This window comes from Rhincodon typus, chromosome 12 (genome assembly GCF_021869965.1).
Source record: "Rhincodon typus isolate 14 chromosome 12, sRhiTyp1.1, whole genome shotgun sequence".
Taxonomy (NCBI): domain Eukaryota; kingdom Metazoa; phylum Chordata; class Chondrichthyes; order Orectolobiformes; family Rhincodontidae; genus Rhincodon; species Rhincodon typus.
Window position 1 is genome coordinate 15,381,664 of NC_063343.1, and position 17,873 is coordinate 15,399,536.

Genomic DNA, 17,873 nt, shown 5'->3' on the forward strand with positions numbered 1-17,873 from the left:
AATGGGAGAGAGTGTTGAATACGCATATGACTGACTGAAGATAACACAATCAGCAAACACTGTCCACCACATTCCAACTCCCATACACACTCTGCCCATGCTCGCCCCAATGACACACACTGCTCATGCTTCCCCACCTTTTGAGGTGTCTAATTATAGAGTTTGTGCACTTCCCTCTGCGTATCTACTCCCTCACTGAAACCACCTATTTCCACATCAAACATCACCTGAATATGACCCTGTTTCAGTTCATCATCAATACCTTTTACCTCTAGACTTGACTATTTTGATGTTCCTGGCTGGACTATTAGAATCTTGCCCTCAACAACCTTGAGCTCACTGAAACTCATTGTCCATGTTCCAAGTCACAGTCAGTCCCATTCTCCTCTCACTTTTGTGCTCACAAACCCATGCTGATTCACAGACAAGCAGCATCTTGATTTTAAAATCCTCATCATTGTTTCCAAATCCTTCCATTACCCCACTACCGTGATCTCTTCCAGCCCCACAACCATCCAATATCACTAGCCTCCTCTAACTGCAGTTCCTGAGCATCTCCATTTTAAATGCTCTGCCATTTAAGGCTATGCCTTAAGTTCCTAGGGACCAAGCTCCAGAAAGCGCTCCCTATACCCCTCCGCCTCACTCTCTTTTTGTAAGATACTCTTTCAAATCTCCCTCTTCAACAAGCTCAATACCTTATACTTCTAAAGCTCCTGTGGAACAGCGTGGGTCAAATCACCGTGTTAAAGGTGCTATGTCATTGCAATAGACATAAAACATTGATCTGATTATTCAGAGAATCCAGAGCTGAACCACAGCTTCTCTCCACCACACTCACTTATGACATTCCTTGAAGAGCTCCTTGCAGGCTCCATTTTGCAGCTCTTGCAAACAATGATTCCTCATGTCACTGGGTATCTCTGAAATATAATCAGGAGACTAAAGAGAAAATAAAAGTCAAGATCAGCATGATTCAGAGCTCTCAATTCAAACTTGTGCTTTTTGCACAAAAACGTAGGTCAATGCAGAGATGTACATCAACCTAGCTTAACCCCCTGACCATATAGAGTTCCAGGAACCCAACACCACATCACACCACCCAGCCCACACCATCTGCACAGTCAGTGATTGAGAGGAGGATATATGGGGACAGGAGTGAAGACATTCTAATACCTTGGGGTTGAGGAACCTGTCCACAAGGCACTGACCACACTCCTTTCGCTTTTCATCTGGAGTCACCTCATAGTCAGCCTGGGAAGGAAGCATAAACAGACCATCAACAACATCAGAACAGCAGAAATAGGAGAAGACCATTCAGACCATTGAGCCTGCTTCTCTTCCAATACCATTACAGATGGTCTTCGGTTTCATCTGCCCCATCACTTTTTATCTCTCCATTCCCAAGGCACAAAACATCTGTCAACCTCAGTCGTAAATATTTTCAATGATGGAGACTCCACAGCTTTCTCAGGTGGAAAATTCCAAAAAGTCACAACCCAGTGAGAGAACTTCTCCTCCTCTCAGTCTGAAATGATCAGCCCCTTTCCCTGACATAGGGTCTCCATGTTCACGATTGCCATCCCAGGGAAACAATGTCTCAGTTTCTACCCTATCAAGACCTTCCAGAATCTTCAGTGCTTCAATGAAACCATCTCTCATTCTTCTAATCTTAAGAATATTGACTCAATTTTCCCTGTGTTGCATGACAGGATAGTCCACTTCTTTGGACCTAACCAAAGTCTTAAGTCTATATCAGCTAGAACAGCAATCAAACCCATGCTGGTTGCTTAATTCTGAACCACAGAAGTGTCATCAAGTCAACTGCACTAGCCAATCCCCCAATCTCCCTCAAACATAGACTGTAGTAAGCTGCTGAGTAGCGAATTGGAAATCAAACCCACTGTTCCTAGCATCATCCCAAATGTGAAATTATTTAATCAAACTATTCAAAGTCCCCAATTTACTGAACTGACAAACTCAAGTTTAAAAAAAGTACAGAACCCAATGAGATATTAAAGAAAATAAACTGTTTAACAGGAATTCTCACTAGCCAACAGCAAAAATGAAACAGGAATTATCATCTTCCAACTCTATAACTTAAACTTCTATCCCTTCACAAATAGACTGACACAAAGACAGATATGGATATTAAGAGTGGAACTGAAGGAGGGTGCAAAACACAGTGGGATCGCACCCGTCTGGACTGCTGGAGTTGGTCAGTTGTTTGTTTCAGTTCCTCCGATTCCTTTCAGTACATCAACACTTTTATCCATGGATTGAGAATTTGCCCTTTCACGGTCTCGGAAGAGGATTTATTCCTCCTTCAACAGGGTTTGGAGAGTGACAGCAGGCAAGTGGGCAGCAGAAAGAGGCTGGGAGCAAGCAGGACGGCGCAGGGAGAGAAAGAAAAGGGCGAGGGGAGAGAAAGAGGAACAAAAGGAAGAGGGAGAGACAAGAGAAGAAAAACAAGGAAGAGAGAGAGAGAAGAAAGGGGAGACAAAGTTTTTTTTATAATGCTCTTTCTTTGCAAGTTCGATGCTTCATTTCCACACTAGCCCTACGAAAGCCATGGTCATCTGGTCGGGAATAAATTAAAACATTGCTGTAAAGCAATTCTCCCTCTAGTTCAGAACCCATTGGCTCTACAGCATCTAGTTTTTGCTCTCACTGTTCCAAGAAAAGGCAACAAGGTCTGTAACTGTCAATGCACTCCAATAAAGATTTTTTTTAAACACTGCAGCTATCTCTTCATGCAGCCTCCTGGAGTTAAATCAATATTTTTCTTTTTCAGTCCAGAGTCCAAAAGTAAAGTACATAAAATAATCCAGGAAACAAAATCAAATGAGAAAGGGGGAAAAAAAAAAGAGGATCAATCCAACCTAGCGAATTACCAGCCCATCAGTTGACTCCAAAGTGGTGTAAGGCATTATCAACCAAAGTATCAAGCAGCACCTGCTCAGCAACGCCCAGTGTAGATTTCACAATATCACTCAGCTCCTCACTTCATTACAGCCTTGGGGCAAACATGGACACATACAAAAAAGTTTAACTCCAGAGGTAAAGTGAGAATGACTGCCTTTGACCTCAAGGCCACATTCAACTGAGTGTGGCATCAAGGAGCCCTAGCAAAACTGGACTCAATTATTGGGGAAAAATTTCATTAGTTGGTACAAAGAAAGATGGTTATCATTGTTGGGGGTCAGTCATCTCAGCTCCAGGACATCCATATAGAAGTTCCTCAGGGTAGTGTCCTAGGCCCAACCAACTTCAGCTGCTTCAGCAATGCCCTTCCCTTCATCATAAAGTCAGTGGTGGAGATATTTGCTGATGATTGCACAATGTTCAACATTCATGACTCCTGATACTGAAGCAATCCAGTTCAAATGTAACAAGACCCGATCAATATCTAGGTTTGGGCTGGCAAGTAGAAATTAACATTCACACCAGGCAATGACCATCTCTATCAAATCAGAACTTAAACCTCTGCCCCATTCAATAGTGTTATCATCCTTGAATCCCTCACTACCAACATCCTAGGGGTTACCATTCAGCAAGTTTGCTGACGATACAAAATTTGGCAGGGAAATAAGTAAATAGTGAGGACGAAATGTGAGGTGATGCACCTGTCCAGGACAAACAAGAGAGTACATGGTCAATGATAGGGCCCTGGGAAGCACTGAGGATCAGAGTGGCCTTGGCATTCACATACACTGAGGGACATAGATAAGGTAGACAGGAAGAAACTTTTCCTCTTATTTGAGGGGCCAATGACCACAGAGTATAGATTTAAAGCAAGAGGCAGAAGGTTAGACAAGATGCGAGAAAAATAAAACATTTTCATCTAGAGAGGGTGGTGAGAACCTGAAACTCACTGCAAGGGTGGCAGAGGCAGAAATCCTCATGACATTTTAGTAGTGTTTAGATGCATACTTGCAATGTTGAGGCATTCAAGGCTGAGCCAAGCGCTGGAAAAGGGGGATCAGAATAACTGGATTATTTTTGACAACATGGATGTGATGGACCAAAAGGCCTTTTTCTGTGTTATAGATCTTTTATGACCAGAAATTCAACTGGACTAGCCATATCAATACATTGGCTACAACAGCAGGTCGGAGGCTGGGGATTCATCAGTGGGTAACTCACCTCCTGACTCCCCAAAGCCTGTCTAGAAGACACAAGGCATAATCCTCACTTGCCCGGATGGGTGTAGCTCCAACACAAGCACAAAGTAACCCACTTAATTGACATCAGATCAACCACCTCAACGTCCTTCCCCTAAAACACCAACACTCAGAAGCAGCAGTATGGACTAAGTTCCAATCCTATTTCAAGCCCCCATCCACAACTTTTTCTTCAGTAAATTGACAATATCAGTGCTGCTTCCCTCTCTTGCTTGGAATTCGAAAGGTTTATTGATTTAGTTTCCAATTTCCACTCTGCCCTCACTTTCACTTGGTCCATCTCAGACTTCTCCCTCCCTTCCTTGACATCTGTTTCCATTTCTGGGGATAGGCTGTCCACTAATATCCACCATAAACCCACTTACTCCTAGAGTTACCTTGACCATACATCCTCACACCCTGCACCCGGTAAAGACTCGATTTCATTCTGCCCGTTCTTCAGTCTCTGTTGCATCTATTATGATGATGCCAACTTTGATGAGGGTGCCTCCGAAATGTGCACCTTCTTCCTCAATCAAGGATCCTCCAGTGCTATAGTTGACAAGGCCCTTGGTTGGGTCTGACCCATCTCCAGCACTTCGGCCCTCACCCCTTCCATGCCCTCCCACAAAAGTGATAGGGTCCCCCTTGTCCTTACCTATTGTCCCACCAGCATCCAGATCCAGAGAATCATTAGCCACCATTTCCACCACCTCCAGCCAGATGCCACCACCAGACACATATTCCTCTCCTTTCCCTTGTCAGCCTTCCACAGGGACCATTCCCTCCAGGACACCCTAGTCCACTCTTCCTTCATTCCCAAAACCCCTTACAGCACCTTCCCCTGCAACCACAGAAGGTGTAACACCCGTCCGTTTACTTCCATCCTCCTCAGTATGCAAGGGCCCAAACACACCTTCCAGGTGAAGCAGCACTTTACCTGCACTTCCCACAATCTAGTCCATGAGATTCGCTGCTCACAATGTGGTCTTCTCTACACTGGGGAAACTAAGTGTAAACTGGGTGACCGCTTTGCGGAACACCTACGTTCTGTCTGCAAAAAAGATCCTGAGCTTCCAGTTGCCTGTCACTTAAACATACCATCCTGTTCCTTGGCCAACATCTGTCCCAGGCTTACTGCAATGTTCCAATGGAACTCAGCATAAGCTGGAAGAACAGCATCTCATTTTCCATTTGGGTGATCCTGCAGCCTTCTGGACTCAGAGTTCAACAACTTTAGGGCTTAAACTCTCCCATGTCCTAACCCCAAACCCCACATACCAGGCTTTGTTATCAATGTGCTACTACACACAATCCATTCTCAGCCACTAATAGTCCTCATTAATAGCTATTCATCCTCCTAGCCAGATCGTTTTCAACTCCTTTGTCTGTCCCCAGTTGTTCTTCTCTCTCTTTGGGCTCTATCCCCACTTATCATTTACTCCCTCTCCCACTACCCTATTTTCTACATAAAAACCAAAATTTTCTAAGCTACCGTCAGTTCTGAGGAAGGGTCACTTAGCCTAAAATGTTAACTGTGATTTCTCGCCTCTGATGCTGCCAGACTTGCTGAGCTTTTCCAGCAACTTCTATACTATCTACAACTTGCAATGCAGAAAGATCTTTAGACAACTTCCAAATCATGACCACTTCCATCTCGAAGGTCAAGGGCAACATATATATGGTAACACCAACATTTGCATGTTCACTTGCAAGCTCCCCTCCAAGCCCCTCACCATCCTGTCTTGGAATTACAACACTGTTCCTTCAGTGTCACTGGATTAAAAATCCTGGAATTCCCTCCCTAACAAGGTGCAGCCAAAGTGCAGTGATCTTGGGCCAAACAATCAAATCTGTGTTAAGATTTGACTAGGGACCAGAGAATAAAGCAAACTGAGCCATGGTCTTTCAAGAAAGACAAACTTTACTATACAAAGTTAGGGCAGCAATAAAATCTTTTTAAAAAAAGCCATAAATTTATAGTCTAGTACTCATTTACAAAGAACAAAGAAAATTACAGCACAGGAGCAGGCCCTTCGGCCCTCCAAGCCTGCACCGACATGCTGCCAGTCACAACTAAAACCCCCTACTCTTCCGGGGACCATATCCCTCTATTCCCATCCTATTCATTTGTCAAGATGCCCTAAAAGTCACTATAGTATCTGCTTTCACTACCTCCCCTGGCAGCTAGTTCCAGGCACCCATCACCCTCTGTGTTTAAAAAAAAATTACCTTGTACCTCTGGCCAACTCTAAGTGACAAATTATGGTTGCAAGCCCCATTCAAAATATCAAATCAGTAAAAGGCAGATCCCTTTGATCGCACACTAACGCCAAAAACATTAATTATACAATTGATCATTAAACTCTACAATGATTGCAGTTCTTCGTTTTTGAAGGCCTAGCCTCAAAAGTCACCGTCTCATAGGCTGCCTCAGCAACCGCTCAATTTCTGGTACAAAGAACAATACAGCGCAGGAACAGGCCCTTTAGGCCTCCAAGCCTGTGCTGACACATTTTGCCCTTCCAAATGACAACTGCCTTCACTTACAGGATCCGTATTCCCTTCCTTTTCATGTATTCATCCAGGTGCTTCTTGAATGTTGAATCTGTTTCCACTGCCTCCTCTGGCAACGCATTCCAGGCACTCAGCATTCTTTGAGAGAAACTTGCCTCGCACATCTCTTCATAAGATTAGCTCTGCTCCTGCGTTTCTGTGAGCTCCAATCCTGCTTAGCTGCACTAAGTAAATAATGCTTGTGGGCTTATTTCACCCCCACTTTCACTTTTACTGAATTATTAATTGCTCCTAGGCTTCTTTGAGCCTAAACAGCATCCCAGACTTTTCCTGAGAGCTAATCCCAATATTTAAGCGCTACTGCCTCACAGGGCTCTCCAAAACTTAGGTACCACAGTAGCATCCTTTTCAGGAAGGAATCTCCTCTCTCTGCTCCCAAGTATCTGACTGACTAGGAGTTCAAACTACCTGCTTCCACACGCTCCAACTGTTACCTGAACTTTGAACTGATATGGATGACCTTTTGAAAGCTTTACAACAAACCCTGCCTTCATCCCTTGGCAGGATTGAATAATAGTGATTTGAATAATTGGAACACTAAATGGTTCCTGAATATTACAATTCTCCAGCTAATTTCCTCTCCATAGCTGTCAGCACTGATAATACAGCTGAAACAGATACTTAGAAAAAAAAGATTTCATCATTATCTACATCAAAGGGACTGCAACTGTTCATCAGCACCTCAAATGTGATTACAGTTAGACAACCCAGCTAATGAAATTTTCAGACACCAAGAATGAATCAAGAGAAATTTTTAAAAAGTACGAGCAGAGGCTACAGCTTGAATAGTTTAGACAATTAAATCAAGGCATAAAATAGTCTCAGAACATAATGAGAGGAAGCAGTCTTTGTGACTGTGAAATCAGCTTTGTCACATTATTGGACTGAGGGAAAAATTTATAATATTACAATTAAACTTGCATTCTAAAGTCAAGGTCCATGGAGTTTTGATTTTCAGGTCTGTGAAGGTGACTTATTAGTAAAGGATCAAACACTTTTTAAAAAAAAACCAAGCCAAAATAGCCTTTTCATGTTATCATATAATTTAACCAAATCACACAATGAGAAAAACAGAGCAGAGGTCACGCTCTAAAGTTGTGGGCCTCAATATTGCAAAGTGCCTAAGCAGAAAATGAGGTGCTGTTCTTTGAGCTGGATTTCAGAACCATTTCTACAACGCTTTTTCTGATGCGATGATGTTCCTATGTTGTGAAAGATTAATTTAACCTGTCAATTGATTTTTTTGTTCAAAAACCAAAAAGGAACTTGACTCTTATTCCTAATCTTCTTTGTTTTAAAAAAATGTTTGTCTTTTGATTTACGAAAGAGTGGATTGGATGATCTACTTCTGAACGTACCCAGGTCTGAATGTGTCAAGGTAGGCCACATGCAGACCTGCAGGAGAGAAAACAGAGAAGGGCTGGGTCTGGGAGGGGTACCTAGGGCTGGGCAGAGGTGCCAACAGCACTTGTCAGGCATTGTACGAACTACTCAGCCTGCTCCATCACAATATGATGCTTGGACAGTACAACAGTCATGTGGGTTTAATTGTTGCAAGGAGCCAGGTCTGTCCACAAGAAACAGCAACATGGAGAGAAATAAAAAAGTGCTGGCAGCATTCAATGGGACAGAGTCATTGGTTCAAACAGTTGTAGGCTCCAGCACAAACACTTACCATGGCATCTAGAAACTGCACACAGTGACATAACTCTGACCGGGTCTCACAGAACTGGCGGAACAGTAGCCTCCCAATAGGCTGTTCATCACAAAGACTCTTATAGTCCTTCTCTATAAGGAGAAGCAATAAATTCAAGATTAGAGCAATTCACTCAACCGATCATAAGAAATCTACAATTCACTAATCAGTGAATAAAATTACTCTGGTACAGTAACCACAACAATGTACCTGGGCAAATAAACCAGCCAAAAAAAAAAACAAAAATAACAGTTCAGCTATACAAACACTGTCAAATTCTACCTGAAGACACCATACCCATAACACAGAACCTGATGGGGAATCTCACGCTCCACTGAACCAATGTTTGTTTTTTTATTTACTTATGGGATATGGGTGCCACTGGCTGGGTCAGCATTTGCTGGCCATTCCTAGTTGCCCCAGAGAAGGTGGTAGCGATTTCCCTTCTTGACTCGCAGTGCTATTAGGAAGGGAGCTCCAGGATTTTGACCCTTTGACAGTGATGGAATGGCATACTTTTCCAGGTCAAATCTTGAAAGGGAACTTGCATATGGTGGTAGGCCCACATATCTGGTGCCCTTGTCCTTCTAGATGGAAGTGATTGTGGGTTTGGAAGGTGCAGTGCATCTTGTAGATAGTACACACTGCTGCTACTGAGCGTCGGTGGAGGGAGTGGATGTTGGGGTGTCAATTGAGTGAGTTGCTGTGTCTCGGTTTGAATCATAGAATCAGTGTGGAAGCAGGCCATTCGGCCCATTGAGTCTACATCGACCCTCTAAAGAGCATCCCACCACCAACCCTGCAACCCTGTAATTATGCAGGGCTAATCCATCTAATCTACACATCCCGAGACACTACAGGCAATTTAGCATAGCCAATCCACCAAACCTGCACATCTTTGGACTGTGGGAGGAAACTGGAGCACTTGGAGGAAACCCACACAGACAGGGGAAGAATGTGCAAACTCCACAGACGGTCGCCCAAGGCTGGAATCGAACCCAGGTCCCTGGAGCTGTGAGGCAAGTGCTAACCACTGAGTCACTGTGCCACCCCTCGTTTCAACTTGTTGAAACCATAAGATCAGAAGACACAACAGAAAAAGACTTATTACCCCTGCTCCACCAACGAACAGCATGGCTCACTAGATAATAGTCTTCGACTCCACTCTTCTGCCATTTTTACATAATCCTCAATTCCTTGAATATACTTAACGAACCAGCCTCAACAGCCCTCAGTGGTGAAGTATTCCATAGATTTACTACCCTTCAAGAAGCAATTCCTCATTACCTAGGAAAATGAGCTACATCTTATTCTGAAATTATGCCCTCTGGTCCTAGACTCTCACAAAAGGGACATAACATTTCCACATTTACCCAGTGATGTTCCCCAAGAATCTTGTATGTTTCAATAAAGTTGCCTCTCATTCTTCTAAACCCCACGAATTCAAGCCCAACTTAACTTCTCCTCATTAACACTACTTCTGTGCCTTGTATCAGTCTAGTGAACTTACTCTGGACTGACAATATGGAACCTTCTGAATGTCATTATATTTTTCCTTATGTAAGATTATCAAAACTTATAAAACCCTGGTTAGACCATTCTTGAAATATTGTGTTCAGTTCTGGTTGGCTCATTATAGGAAGGATGTGGAAGCTTTAGAGAGGGTGCAGGGGAGATTTACGAGGTTGCTGCCTGGACTGGAGAGCAGGTCTTATGAGTAAAGGTTGAGGGAGCTGGGGCTTTTCTCATTGGAGCGAAGAAGGGGGAGAGGTGACTTGATAGAGGTGTACAAGATGATGAGAGGCATTGATAGAGTGGATAGCCAGAGACCTTTTCCCAGGGCAGAAATGACTATTACAAGGGGGCATAATTTTAAGGGGATTGGAGGAAGGTATAGGGGAGATGTCAGGGGCACGTTCTTTACATACACACACACACACACAGAGAGTAGTAGGTGTGTGCATTGCGCTGCCAGCAGTGGTAGTGAAGTCAGATACATTAGGGACATTTAAGCGACTCTTGGATAGGCACATGGATGATAGTAAAATGTAGAATATGCAGGTTAGTTTGATCTTAGAGTAGGATAATAGGTCGGCACAACATCGTGGGCTGAAGGGCCTGTACTGTGCTGTACTTTTCTATGTTCTATGTTCTATGTTCTAGGTATGGTCTGACAAGTGCCTTGTATTGTTTTAGCTTTGTCGAGTTTTGCTACTTTACTTTCATACTCCGTTCCCATTGTCCTCACCATTGCCTTCCCACCTGTTTTTGTTTTTTTGCATCATTCACAAGCCTGGTGGTACGCCTTCATTTCCTCATCCAAGTCATTAGAAGTGTGGTAAATATTCGTGGCACTGATTCCTTTGGCACCCACTAGTTAATCTGGATTAGCTACAGGTTGCCAATCTTAATATGTCCCTCTTATCCCAACTCTCTCTATTGGTTAACCAATCCCATATCCACGCTCATATACTGTTTCCAACACTCTAGGCTCTTATTAAGCAGCACTTGTGCAGTTGAATGACTTTTGGAAATCTAGATACATGACTTCTACTGGGTCCCCCTCCTCTATCCTGTTTGCTACCTCTTCAAAAAGCAGTATTAAATTTGTCAGACACAATTACCCTTTCCCTTCAATCATACCGATTGTTTAGACATGTGACAAAATCAAACACTGTTACTGCATCCTTTATAACCAATTAATATTTTTTCCACTAGCAGGTGTTAAGCTAACTGACTATATTTTTATCTCCGTTTTCTGAATAAGGGCGTTACCTTGGCAGATTTCCAATCATCTGGGATTTTTCCAGTGCATCCACCAACTCTGGCTATTTACCATTTTTTTTAGCCTCATTAGTTTCTCTAGACCTTTCTCACTAGTAATAGTTATCCTCATGCTCTCCCAGTCTTTTGACCCTTGATTATTTAGCGATTTTGGAAATCTATTAACATCCTCTACTATGGAAACTGATGTCAAATTATTATTCAACTCTTCTTCCATTTCCTGATTCCCTATTATCCTCATTCCTAAGGGACCCATTTTCATTTTGACCTCTCATAGAAATCATAGCACAGAAGAGGCCATTCAGCCCATCAAGACTGTATTTTCTTGGTGGTACAATCTACACTAGGCCCGTAGCCTTGAATATTATGACACTTCAAGTACTCATCCAAGTATTTTTTAAAACTGTTGAGGTTTCCTACCTCAACTATCCTCTCAGCCAGTGCATTCTGGAGACCCACCATCCTCTGGGTGAAAAACATTTTCTTCAAATTCTTCTAAACTTCCTACCTTTCACTTTATCCAAAAAAATGTGCCTCTTGCTCTTGACTCTTCGATAAAGGGCAACAGCTGTTTTCAATCCATACTGTCCATGACTCTCATAACATTATACACCTGTCTGAGGCATCCCACCACCTCAAATCTTCTCTGATCTAAAGATAGCAACCCTAGCTTATCCAGCCTCTTCGTACTTGAAATGCTCCATCCCAAACAACATCTTGGTAAATCTTCTCACTGCACCTTCTGCAATGCAATCATATTCTTTCTATAATGTGGAGACCAGAATTGCACACAGTACTCCAGCTGTGGCCTAACCAAAGTCCTGTACAGCTCCAACAAAACCTCACTGCTCTTATAATCTACACTGCAACTGATAAAGGCAAGCATCCCATACACCTTCTTAACTACCCTATTTGCCTGTTCTGCCACTTTAAGGGATCTGTGGACAAGCATTCCAAGATCCCTCTGACCTTCAGTGTCCTATCATTCATCAAATACTCCCTGGTCTTGTTAGTTCTCTCTTCCTATTTATATATTTAAATAAGCAAAAGAAACTTGCTCTATTCACTGATTTTTTCAGTTATGGCTGATTAATAATATCAGCCTTTTCCCAACTGGTTGGTAAGAGTTTAACTTGTCTATATTGCCAGAATTCTCTCTCCTTCCTTTCTGGAAAAGTGGTGTTTAACCAGTGGCAACTTCAAGTCTGAGGGGACTGCTCTCAGAACCCAGGAACTTAGAAAGGTCAGAGCTGAATAGATTAAGAAAATCAAATGGCCTGTTCTTTTGGGACACGCTTAAGAGCGAATTGGGGAAACAGGGCATCATAGCTTTTCCCCACCATGTACATAAGAATGGTTTTACCTTTCTGCTCCTCTCTGCATGGAAGGTCTCAGAAGCAGGAGGCAGCATCACTAAGAGGAGTGGTTAAGATGACAATCCTGAGACATGCAGTCAGCATTGCTGAGAGGAATTGGTAGGTTAGGGCTCCAAGGCAAGCTGACGGAGTGAACTGGATTCATCAGAGCTGATTTAAATTCATTGTCCTCTACTTCAATGGAAGTGTCTAGCTGTATTTGGGGAGTCTCTCGTAAGTAGTTCAAGGCTTTTCTAATCTTAAGTTTTAGCATGGTGTGCAAGTTGTTGGGAAAGTGAATATTAAATAATTAAAACTCCAATAATAATTATGGGTGGCTTTAAACTATATATAAATTGGTAATAGTGGCTTGAAGAGGCCATAGAAATTATTCAGAGTTTCTTAGAGCAGCATATTCTGGAACCAACCAGAAAATGTGTCACATTAGACTTGGTATGGTGTAATGTGACAGGATCAACTAATGACCTGAGTAAAGATACCAGCAGATAGCAGCAACCACCATAGGATTGAATTATACAATTTCAAATGGTAAGTACCAAATCTAAATAACTATAAATATATGGGTGCAATAAACTGAACTAGCTGAAGTGAACAAACATACTACTTTAGGGAATAGATCAATGCAGACACACAGTGATACTCATTTAAGGGGCTATTTCAGGATAACTATGTTCCTAGCACAAAGAAAAATTCCAAAGGAAACCCACCATCCATGGTAAACTACAGCAGTTAAGGAAAGCAACAAAAACTTAAAACAAAAAGCACACAACTGGACTAAGATGATTGGCAGGTCAGGTGACAGGCCAGAATATTGAGATTGACCTTTTATTCTTAGTCAATCAGGAGAAAGAAATTAGAGTATAAAAGAATGCTCACTAGAAAAGAAATGTATAAAAGGTTATGAGAGGCATGGACAAGGTGAAAAGTAAGCAGCTGTTCTGCTCAGTTGAAGGGTCAAGAACACTTTTAAAGGTGAAGGGCAGCAGGTTTGAGTGGACTGGAGGATTTTTTTCTCCCCTAACTCAGAGGACCGCAGGGCTCTGGAATGCACAGCCGGGAGGGTAGTTCAAGTGGGAAACCTTAATCTTTTATAAAGTACTTGGGTGAGCACTTCAAGCATCATAATATTCAAGGCTATTGGCGAAACAGTAGCTCAGTGGTTAGCACTGCTGCTTCACAGTGCCAGGGGCTCAGGTAAAATTCCAGCCTAGGGCAACCATGTGATGTTTGCAGATTCTCCTTGTGTCTGCGTGGGTTTCGTCTGGGTGCTCCGGTTTCCTCCCACAGTCCAAAGACATGCAAACTAGGTGGATTAGCCATAGGAAATGCAGGGTTATGGTATGGGGTGGAATGGTCTTTGGAGAGTTGGTGTGAACTCGAAGGGCCAACTGGCCTGCATCCACACTGTAGGGATTCTATGATTAAAGGCTATGGGCCTAGTGCTGGAAAACGAGGGAGAAGTGTAGGGTAGCATTGGTGGTACAGACTCAATATAGAAGAAAGGGCCTCTTCTACACTGTATGATTCTATGAAATATGAAAAATAAATAGCAAGAGTATCCACAGGCAATTAAAATGCAAAAGGGTAAGCAAAGTGAGTGTTGCCCCTGTAGTGAATGAGGATAATAGTAGATAAGAAGGAAATTGCATATAAAATGAATAAATATTTTGCTTGAGTCTTTACGATAGATGATACAGAACATGTATAAATGAAAACTGTATACCACTGTCCCACTAGCAGGACAGAGCCAGCAGAGATAGTGGTACAGTGGTATACACAGTCAGAAGTGTTGTTCCAGGAGTCCTCAACATTGACTCCTGACCCAATGAAGTCTCATGGCTTCAGGTTAAACATGGGCAAGGAAATCTACCGCTGATCATCACGTACCGTCCTCCCTCAGCTGATGATTCAGTGCTCCATGTTGAACAGCACTTGGAGAAAGCACAGAGGATGGCGAGGGCACAAAATGTACTCTGGGTGGGGGATTTCAACGTCCACCACCAAGAGTGGCTCAGCAACAGCACCACAGGTCGGACTGATCAGCTCCTAAAGGACATAGCTGCTAGACTGGGTCTGCGGCAGGTGGCGAGGGAGCCAACAAGAGGTGGGGGGGGGGGGAAAAACACACTTGACCTAATCCTTACTAATCTGCCAGCTGCAGTTGCATCTGTCCATGACAGTATTGGCAAGAGTGACTACCGCACAGTCCTTATGGAGGCGAAGTCCTGCCTTCACATTGAGAATAACTTCCATCTTGTTATGTGCCACTATTCCCGTACTAAATAGGACAGACTTAGCACAGATCTAGCAACTCAAGGCTGGGCATTCAAGAAGCGCTGTGGGTCATCAACAGCAGTAAAACTGTACTCCAGCACAATCTGTAACCTCATGGTCCGGCATATCCCCCAAATCAACATTACCATCAAGCCAGGGGATCAACCCTGGTTCAAATGGAGAATGCAGGAGTGCATGCCAGGAGCCGTACCCAGCATACTTGAAGAGGTGGTATCAACCTGGTGAAGCCATACTTGCATGCCACAGTGAAAGCAACAAGTGACGAACAGCGCTAAGTGATCCCATAACCAATGGATCAGATTTAAGCTCTGCAGTCCTGCCCCATCCAATTGTGAATGGTGGTGGGCAATTAAATAACTCACTGGAGAAGGCGGTTCCACAAATATTCCCCTCCTCAATGATGAAAGAGTCCAGCACATCAGTGCAAAAGATACGGCTAAAGCATTCGCAGCAATCTTCAGCCAGAAGTGCCTAGTGGATGATCCATCTCGGCCTCCTCCAGTGGTCCCCAGCATTACAGATACCAGTCTTCAGCTAATTTGATTCAGTCCACGCGATATCAAGAAATGGTTGGAGACGCTGGATACTGCAAAGGCTACAGGTCCTGACAAAATTCCGGCAATAGTACTGAAGACTTGTGCTCCAGAATTTGCCGCTCCCCTAGCCAAGCTGTTAGGAGTACAGTTACAACACTAGTATCTACCCAGCAAGGTGGTAAATTGCCCAAGTATGTCCTGTACACAACAAGCAGGTTAAATCCAAACCAGCCAATTACCGCCCCAGTCTACTCTCAATTGTCAGTAAAGTGATGGAAGGGGTCATCAACAGTGCTATCAAGCAGCACCTGCTCAGGGATGCCCAGTTTGGGTTCCGCCAGGGCCACTCAGCTCCTGACCTCATTATAGCCTTGGTTCAAACATGGACAAAACAGCTGAATTCCAGAGCTGAGGTGACAGTGACAGCGACAGCCCTTGACATTAAGGCTGCATTCAACCAAGTGTGGCATCAAGGAGCCCTAGCAAAACTGGAATCAATGGGTATCAGGGGCAAACTCTCCCTTGGTGCAGTCATATCTGACACATAGGAAGATGGTGGTGGTTGTTGGAGGTCAATCATCTCTGCAGGAGTTCCTCAGGGTAGTGTTCTAGGCTCAACCATCTTCAGCTTCTTCATCAATGACCTTCCCTCCATAATAAGGTCAGAGGTGGGGGTGTTCGCTGATGATTGCACAGAGTTCAGCACAATTCTTGACTCCTCAGATACTGAAGCAGTCCATGTTCAAAATGCAACAAAATCTGGACAACATCCAGGCTTGGGCTGACAAGTGGCGATTGACATTCATGCCACACAAATGCCAGGCAATGACCATCACCAATAAGAGACAATTTAACCACCACCCCTTGACATTCAATGGGGTTACAATCACTAAAAACCCCACTATCAATATTCTGGGGGTTATTATTGACTATGGACTCACCACAAACAGTGGCTAAAAGGGCAGGTCAGAAGCTAGGAATACTGTGGCAAGTAGCTCACCTCCTGACTCCTCAAAGCCTGTCCACCAACTACAAGGCACAAGTCAGGAGTGTGATGGAATACTCCCCACTTGCCTGGACGAGTGCAGCTCCAACAACACTCAAAGCTTGACACCATCCAGGACAAAGCAGCCCACTTGATTGGCACTACATTCACACACATCCACTCCCTCCACCACCAACACTCAGTAGCAGCAGTACATACTATTTACAAGATGCACTGCAGAAATTCACCAAAGATCCTCAGACAGCACCTTCCAAATCCACGACCATTTCCAACTGGATAGACAAGGGTAGCAGGTATACAGGAACACCACCACCTCCAAGTTCCCCTCCAAGCCACTCACCATCCTGACTTGGAAATATATCACCGTTCCTTCACTGTCGCTGGGTCAAAATCCTGGAATTCCCTCCCTAATGGCAATGTGGGTCAATCTACAGCTGGGGGACTGCAGCGGTTCAAGAAGGTAGCTCAACACCACCTTCTCAAAGGCAACTACGAAGAAATGCTGGCCAGCCAGCGACACCCACATCTCAAATGAATTAAAACAAAACACATTCTAGTAATAGCTATGAATCAGGAAGTGGGAAGAAGAGATGAACTTCATGAAATTAGAATCACAAGGGAAATGGTACTGTGTAACTTTCTGGATCTGGGGGTGACAAGTCAACAGGTATATTATTAGGTTCAGTAAGTGAGCAAAAATCTGGCACACAGTATAATGTGAGTAAATGTGAAGTCATTTAGAAGAAGGATGACAAAGCAGAGCATCACTTAAACAGAAGATGACTGCATATTCTGAGGTGTAAATGGAGTCAGTCAGGTATTCTGGTGCATCAGTCATAAAAAGTTATTATGCGGTTCTGCAAGTAAATCAAGAAGACTAAAAGGATCCTTTATTATGGAGAAATGGAGCATAAAAGTAAGGAAGTTATGTATCAGTTACAGGACATTGGTGAGACCATACAAAAACCAAAAGAACTGCAGATGCTGTAAATCAGGAACAAAAACAAAGTTGCTAGAAAAGCTCAACAGGTCTGGCAGCATCTGTGAAGGAGAAAACAGAGTTAACGTTTCAGGTCCGGTGACCCTTCCTCAGAACTGATGGTGGCTGGGAAAACGTCAGTTTATATGCAGAAAATAGGAAGGTGGGTGGGGTAGGGAACAAACGATATGATAGGGCCCAAAGAGAGATAAAGACAGTTGGACAGACAAAGGAGTTGCTAACAATCAGGCTGGGAGGGTGAATAGTTGTTAAATGGGGACTGTTAGTGACTAACAACAGGGGATGTGTAATGGCAGGCTATATAGTAACAAGGCCTGGTGTGTGGGGTAGGGGGGCTGGGACATGGGAGAGTTTAGGAACTAAAATTATTGAACTCAATATTGAGTCCGGAGGGCTGTAGGGTCCCCAAGCGGAAAATGAGGTGTTGTTCCTCCAGCTTG

At 43.5% G+C, this 17,873-nt stretch overlaps 1 protein-coding gene across 7 annotated transcripts in view; it reads right to left on the minus strand.

The window, feature by feature from the left end:
• grk6 (G protein-coupled receptor kinase 6) overlaps positions 1–17,873 on the minus strand; it is a 127,201-nt gene that overhangs the window by 32,565 nt on the left and 76,763 nt on the right. For 6 of the 7 annotated variants that reach the window (XM_048603819.1, XM_048603817.1, XM_048603816.1 and 3 more), the window contains exons 3-5: positions 8,416–8,528; positions 1,177–1,254; positions 842–942 (exon numbers count right to left, since the gene is read on the minus strand). In XM_048603819.1, coding sequence (XP_048459776.1) covers positions 842–942; positions 1,177–1,254; positions 8,416–8,528 — 292 coding nt within the window. Of the gene's footprint in view, positions 1–841; positions 943–1,176; positions 1,255–8,415; positions 8,529–17,873 lie in introns of those variants that run through there. The other variant, XM_048603821.1, reaches the window with a different exon arrangement.